This window comes from Lactuca virosa, chromosome 4 (assembly GCF_052849685.1).
Source record: "Lactuca virosa cultivar CGN04683 chromosome 4, Lactuca_virosa_CGN04683_v6, whole genome shotgun sequence".
In the NCBI taxonomy this organism is placed as follows: domain Eukaryota; kingdom Viridiplantae; phylum Streptophyta; class Magnoliopsida; order Asterales; family Asteraceae; genus Lactuca; species Lactuca virosa.
Window position 1 is genome coordinate 531,547,572 of NC_136429.1, and position 7,048 is coordinate 531,554,619.

Consider the following 7,048-nt stretch of genomic DNA (forward strand, 5'->3'; position numbering starts at 1 on the left):
ATGCGGCAATTTTGAAATTAAAATTCCTACGCCGCCATCATGTATAATAGGATTTAAGACGGCCATACATACAGGTAAGAACTGTTAAATAATAAACTATCCGATATATCTTATTGGGCTAATTTTTACGCCCTTACAAAGTTTTGATGGACAACTAAAGTTTGGATAATAAAAATCCGGTTTTTATGCTCTGGAAAATAGCCCATGCAGGATTATCATCATTTATCACTTATCAGTTATCAGGCTTGTTAATCAAGCCCATACATGTACCCCATTAATCGACGGTTGTGTGTGGTCCTTGTAGTTGTGGATGCCTGGAAGGGAGGGTTCACCATAGAGCGTGAGCATCTGCTTACACAGAATACATACTCTAAATACTAGCCGTTAGAATCCTCCTAAAACAAGTGAAATAAAAAAGAAAAAGAAATTCAAAATCCAGCCGTCAATGTCAATTCATTCACATCTTCTCTCTCTAAGCCCTCTTTCTCTCTCTCTCAAAGGCACACGCGGAAGTACGTTCACTGTGACACAACAAAGCACCGAAGCTTGAGAAAATGATGGATGAACAGCCAAAACGGAGCTCTCCAAAACAATCTGAAAATGGAGAAAAAGGGAATTGTGTGTTCAGCCCTGGGTTTAGATCTGTAGCAGCCATGGCTGGTTGGGACGAAGAAGCATTGTTAATGGCGTCGCTTGTCGTTGAAGATACGCCGGATCGTGATGCTAAACAGAAGAGACGCTCAGATCCGCTGTTCAAAACTCCACCTACTAATTCTAGAAGGTACGAAACCCTAATTTATGCAATGACTTTCATCATCTATTCCTCGGTTCTTTTCAAATGGTTCTGATGAGATTGCGGTTTTCTAAGTGTCAAATTAGTTGTTAAAATTGATATATGCGTGGTGGTTCAGAAAACGCAGAGATCAGAGGAAGAGTCCTGTTTCGTTACCTGTGGCTGTTCTTGATCTAGACGAAGAGGAAGTTTCTAGAGAAGGTTAGTCCGTCTTTTACCTTTTAGGTGCAGTTTCATCAAGGAAACCTTATTTGGTAACATTTTGAATTAAGCCCTAATCTGAGTATAATAAATTAACAGAAATCGTAGAAGAGAAGAAAGAACAGAAGATTCTTGTGGATATTAACAGTAAAAAGGATGAGAAATCAAAAGAATCGACGTCAGAAAGCTCTTCCATTCCATGCATTGATCGACTTCGTGAAGAACTCTCTTGTGCTGTAAGTTCTAGCAAGATCATATCTCCCTGCTGTTCACTTTTGTTCTCTTCTATCAGTTTGAACATATCTATTTTTTCTCCACAGATTTGTTTAGAAATTTGCTTCGAACCAAGCACCACTTCTTGTGGGCACAGGTAAATATCATAACTTCTTAAATCTTAATCTATCAATAAAAAGACACCCGATTTACATTAGGGTTTTAATTTTGCTTTCAAAATGGTGTAGTTTCTGCAAGAAATGTCTGAGATCTGCTGCTGATAAATGCGGAAAAAAGTGCCCAAAATGCAGACAGCTTATAAGGTACACTACCTCACCAATTTTAGGTTTCAATTAGAATCCTCTTTACAGATTTGTAGTTCTAATGGATTCTTTGATTTTGTGAGTTTGTTCCAGCAATGGAAGATCTTGCACCATAAATACAGTTCTATGGAACACGATACAGCTTTTGTTTCCACAAGAAATAGAGGCAAGAAAGGTGGTGGGCGGAGGAGGAGGTTCAAAGACATTACAATCCACTGACCTCCAAAGCCCTCCGGCAAGGAGGAGGAGCCAATACCGGAGTGTTGTTGAGGCGTTAAATAGTCCTGAAGGAGAACAGCTAAGCTTGGAAAGGAGGCGGAGGACTGTTAACCACCATCATCATAATCTGAGACAACAACAGAGCTTTCGTCCTGCCTCTGTGGTGTTACTCAACAGTGGAGCAGCCGGAGATAATAGCGTGAGCAGGAGGAGGAGGAGGCGGGAGGTGGTGGTGGTGGCACCACCGGAGCAAGATGAGGATGCGGCTTTGGCATTGAGATTGCAGAGAGAGGAGTTCATGGGGGCGTTTGGAGGGTCTGAACAACAAGGGAGAAGAAACTCGGTTGCAACTGCTACAGTAAATCTGAGGGCAATGGCATCAAGAGCTGTTGGTATTCGCAACCATCGTAGTGGTGGTGGTCGTTAAATAAAAGTGTGTAGGCTTTTGTTTCTTATTTTCATCACAACTTCTGTGATAAGCAAAGATGATGAGAGTGGTTTCTTTTGTTCCTTAATTTTATTTCAAGATTTGGTATGCTGTGATAAGCATCTTGAGGTTTTCTGGTTTGCATTGTTTGTTTTTGTTTATTTATTTTTTCTTTTCTGTGGATGGCTGAATCCAATTTTCTAAAAACGACCTTAATCCTTGAACCTTTGTTCAAAGCACACCCCAAACTTTGTTTAAAAAAAAACCCCGACCACTTCAAACCATCATACGCAACCACCTTCCTGGGCAAACCTGCACTTTCCGGCCAAAAAATTAATCATGTAGTGTTTTGAAGTTGTTGGGGGTGTTTTTGAACAAACATTTCAGGTTTGGGGTGTTTTCGAACAAACATTGGTGTTTTTGAACAAACGTTGTAGGTTTCAAGTGCATTTTTTTTACATATGTTCTAAAATTTGACAAATTTGATCGGTTTAACCACTATAGTGAGTCCCCATGTTATTTCTTTATTTTTAACAATTTTGCACATGGATGGTATTTTCTGAACACTTTAAATAGTTTGGTATCTAATTGTAAAATTAAATCTTCTTTTCCTCTCTCTTAGAAGTATTAGTTTTTTATATTTTAGAAGATCAAACAAAATTGTTCATTCCCATCTCTCACAAGTAATAGATTTTTATAAGGAAAATGACTTGTAAAGATAACGAAGTATTAAAATTGTACAAAAAATATCATTGAATTTTGTTTTAAACATATGGTCAACCAACTATAACGTTTGTATACGTATAACCATTAAACTTTACATTTGTTCAAAAAATTTGTTGTTGTGGAACCAAATAAATAACAGAGAAAGATCCAAGGATCAACAGCAAATTGTATTACTCTTTAGAAAACTTGCAATACAATTAAGGAAATGAAAATGATAGAAAGTAGTAGCTGTTGGAGATGCTACAAATCTCCCAAGAATAGAAACTTCTATGAAGAATAATCATATGCCTCCCCTAAAGGTGTCCCTTCCTTCATATAGACTAGAATGACAGCTGGTCCTAGAATTTCCCAAAATGCCCCTGCCATCCCACTACCTTTGCAGGCCTGTTGGCAGGTTAGTGGTCCCTCATGCGTGTGTCATTGTAACATCCCAATTTTCAGGTATCAATTTAAAAGCTTATATATATATATATATATATATATATATATATATATATATGTCTTTCCAGGGCAACTCGACGAGTTGGAAGGCTCCAACTCGTAGTGTAGAGTGTTTAATGCCCGTGTATATTTCAATGTCTACTTGACGAGTTGGAAGGCCCCAACTCGATGAGTTGAAGGCTGGACATGAAAACCCTAATTCTTAGGGTTTGCACCGTATTTAAAGGCCTTGACTTTCATTGTTGGCCTCCTTCATCGCCTCTTTGTTCAGAGAAAAACCCTAGTTCGCGCTTTTGCTCTTATTGTGTGTGTGTGTGTGAGCTTAAAGAGTGATTTTTGGTGCTCTTTTGGAAGGAACAAGAACTTGAAGAAGTTGGCTGAAGGGAGAGGCTATAGATCTGGTGTTTACTCTGTTGTGGCAACCATTTTGAGGTATAAAGTCGATAACTTGGCCTCTTATTGCTTAGATCTACTTCTATGTAAAGATATTGTTATTCTTGATCCATATTGGAGTCATTCTTGAAATGATGCATCGTTTGAAGTTGCCACTTCAGATCTGGATGTGTTGTGGCTCTTTGAGCCTAAAGTTCCTAGCTTTATCAAGTATTCCCCCCCCCCCTTCATGCCCTAAATCCCTTGATAAGCCTTATTTGAGTGTTTTAGCCCCTTTGATGCCATGCATGGACGTAAAGTTAGCAACTTTACGTTTTATCTCAATCCTAGGGGACCAGATCTATAGTTTGGGGCTTTGGTATCGCTTGGAAGTGTCTGAATGCATTATGGAAAGGAAAACTCAACGAGTTGCCCTGCCAACTCGACGAGTTGGTTTGGGTTTTCCTGCCTTCTGGATACTGAGCGAACTCGGCGAGTTGATGAGATAGCTCGGCGAGTTGGCTAGGGTTTTTCCCGATTTTCTAAACACTGAAGGAACTCGACGAGTTGCTAGATGCACTCGACGAGTTGGGTCAACATGGACTGTTGACCCTTGACTTTGACCATGGTTGACCAAGTATGACTTTAAGGGGTATTTTGGTAATTCGGGATTTTAATGAAGTAAGTCACATGGTGGTTGTAGGCAGTCGAGATCGGAGCTGAGAGTTGGGGTTTGATCTTCTTGATTCAGCACTACTTGTGAGGTGAGGTTTCCTCACTATACTCAAGGGTCGAAGGCACCAAGGTCGGCCCTTTGGATTGTTATCCTGCTTTATTACTGTTGTGATCTGTTAGATCGGTATCCTAGTAGATAGGATGTTTCTATGTGGTTATGATCGGTTAGATTGGTATCCTGATAGATAGGATGTCGCTATGCTTAATGATCTGTAGATCAGTTTGACTGTCTGTAGACTGTTATGTGATTATCTGATATATATGAATATGTTTGATAGGTGGTTGAGGCTTTTTTGCTTTATGCATGAGCTAACAGACCGAGGCATTCCAACCCGATGGTTATGGGCCGAGAGTATTCCATCCCGAGGATGATTGGACTCATAGTATGTGGGCATTCCAACCCGATTGTTGTGGGCGAGAGTATTCCATCCCGAGGATGATTGGACTCATAGTATGTGGGCATTCCAACCCGATGGTTGTGGGCCAAGGGTATACCATCCCGAGGATGATTGGACCCATAATATGTTGGCATTCCAACCCGATGGTTGAGGGCTTGGGGCATTCCAAACCGATGGTTGATTGGGCCCATAGTATGCTGTTATTATATGTGTGTTATTGTTGTGCGGGTATTTTGGGGGAACTCACTAAGCTTCGTGCTTACAGTTGTGGATTTTGTTTCAGGTACTTCGGATGATCGCGGAAAGGCGAAGGCTTGATCGTGCACCTCCTCATTTTTCATGTTGTGATTTCTGGGAAAACTCTGATATTGGATTGTTTTGAAAACAATTTGTAAACAACGGATGGTTTTGAAATGTTTGAAAAGTTTAAATTTTACATGAAGTTTATGGATGTTACAGTCATCCTTTTTTGATACTTCATTCTTTTGTACGTGAATTTGAGTGGAGGTTGCACAACATTACCTGTAACGCCCGTAGATCCGGCCTAGTCAATTTAGAGACGATGAGCATCAAAAATGACTTTTTGATGGAAGATTATTTAGAAGGAGTAATCTTAACCAAGTTATAGTATATGTTACAAGGATTCCGTACATATAAAGAACGCCGAAATCCGAGTTATAACGAAGAAGTTATGACCTGTCGAAGTTTCGCGACAGAACCGGCACGACGTTGAATGACGTAAAAAAAGTGAATTTATGTTAAAGCGATATTTAGCCTTAGCAATCTAAACGAAAGTTGTAGAGTTCGTTAAACCGTGAGCGTGCATAAAAAGAACGTCCAAATCTGACTTCCTATGAGGAAGTTATGATTTTTCTAAGTTTCGACTTATGGTATGCAGCCCGAATACTCGATTTGAGATCGAGCGGTTTTTAGCCGAAACAATCTAAACGAGAATTAAAGATCTCGTCATTAGTAGTGCAACGGTAAAAAGACAGACGAAAACGGACGTCAGATGAAGAAGTTATGAATTTATAACGGAGTTTTCCTGTCCCGGCCTACTAAAAATAATGTAATAAAAATAAATTCAAAACTAGCCGACGAAGTCTAAACGAAAGTTGTAGAGCGTAGTCTCACCTACGCGTGGATATAAAGAACGTCGAAAACAGAGCTCGTATGCGAAAGTTATGAATTTTTGAAGATTGTGGCACGCATACCAAAGCTTATCCGAAGGAGTTGCTGACCCTATCCGAACTACGCCCAGCGTAGAGTTGAGTACGCCCAGCGTACCCCGAAGCGTGACGTAAGCGATGACGATCCGAGGCGTACCCCCCGCGTAGCTGAGCATTTCGCCCAGCGTAATGCGAGGCTTCGGCCCCTATATAAAGGGTGCGAAGGCAGCCGATTCCTTTGCTCCTTTTCTCTTCTCTCTCTCCCGTTTTGCCTCGTTTTTCGTGCCAAAGTTATCCCGAAGCCCCGGTATCATTCCCGAGCCCCGAGGCAAGTTCCGAAGCCCCGAGGATCCCGAGAAGTGAAGTTTCCGAGCCGAATCTCTGCCCGCGAGAAGCCCGGTTTTCAAGAAAAACATCCCGGTTTTATCGGAAAAGTTTATTTTAAGAGACGAGGTGTTGTCCGATCATTGTCTTATCAAGTGAGTGCATAGTTACTTTCATATTACACATAGATATGAAGTATTTTATAAAATACGTGCTATGTGTATATAAATATTGTTGTTTATATATGTGAGTGCATAGTTACTTTGTAACGCCCGTAGATCCGGGCTAGTCAATTTAGAGACGATAAGCGTCAAAAATGAATTTTTGATAGAAGATTATTTAGGATGAATAATCTCAACTAAGTTGTAGTATATGTTACAAGGATTCCGTACATATAAAGAATGCTGAAATCCGAGTTATAACGAAGAAGTTATGACCTGTCGAAGTTTCGCGACAGAACCGACACGACACAGCGCGACGTAAATAGTGAATTTACGTTAGAGCGATATTTGGCCTTAGCAATCTAAATGAAAGTCGTAGAATACGTTAAACCGAGAGCGTGCATAAAAAGAATGCCCAAATCTGACTTCGTATGAGGAAGTTATGATTTTCTGAAGTTTCGACTTAGCAGTATGCAGCCCGAATACTCGAAATAGAGATCGATTGATATTTAGCCAAAACTTTCTAAATGAGAATTGAATATCTCA

At 40.2% G+C, this 7,048-nt stretch overlaps 1 protein-coding gene across 1 annotated transcript; it reads left to right on the forward strand.

The window, feature by feature from the left end:
* Positions 1–328: 328 nt before the first annotated feature.
* LOC145109547 (uncharacterized) lies at positions 329–2,318 on the forward strand. The gene is made up of 6 exons (XM_079046731.1): positions 329–781; positions 912–994; positions 1,094–1,230; positions 1,315–1,364; positions 1,456–1,530; positions 1,624–2,318. Exons 1-6 carry the CDS (start codon positions 555–557, stop codon positions 2,174–2,176), a joined length of 1,125 nt encoding a protein of 374 aa, XP_078902857.1. The 5' UTR covers positions 329–554; the 3' UTR covers positions 2,177–2,318.
* The last annotated feature ends 4,730 nt before the right edge of the window (positions 2,319–7,048 follow it).

Excerpts from the sequence above, each read along its gene's own strand:
- LOC145109547 (XM_079046731.1), top strand. The coding sequence starts at position 555 with ATGATGGATGAACAGCCAAAACGGAGCTCTCCAAAACAATCTGAAAAT. Across the intron at positions 782-911 it reads CCACCTACTAATTCTAGAAG|AAAACGCAGAGATCAGAGGA; the intron begins GTACGAAACCCT and ends GTGGTGGTTCAG. Across the intron at positions 995-1,093 it reads AGAGGAAGTTTCTAGAGAAG|AAATCGTAGAAGAGAAGAAA; the intron begins GTTAGTCCGTCT and ends ATAAATTAACAG.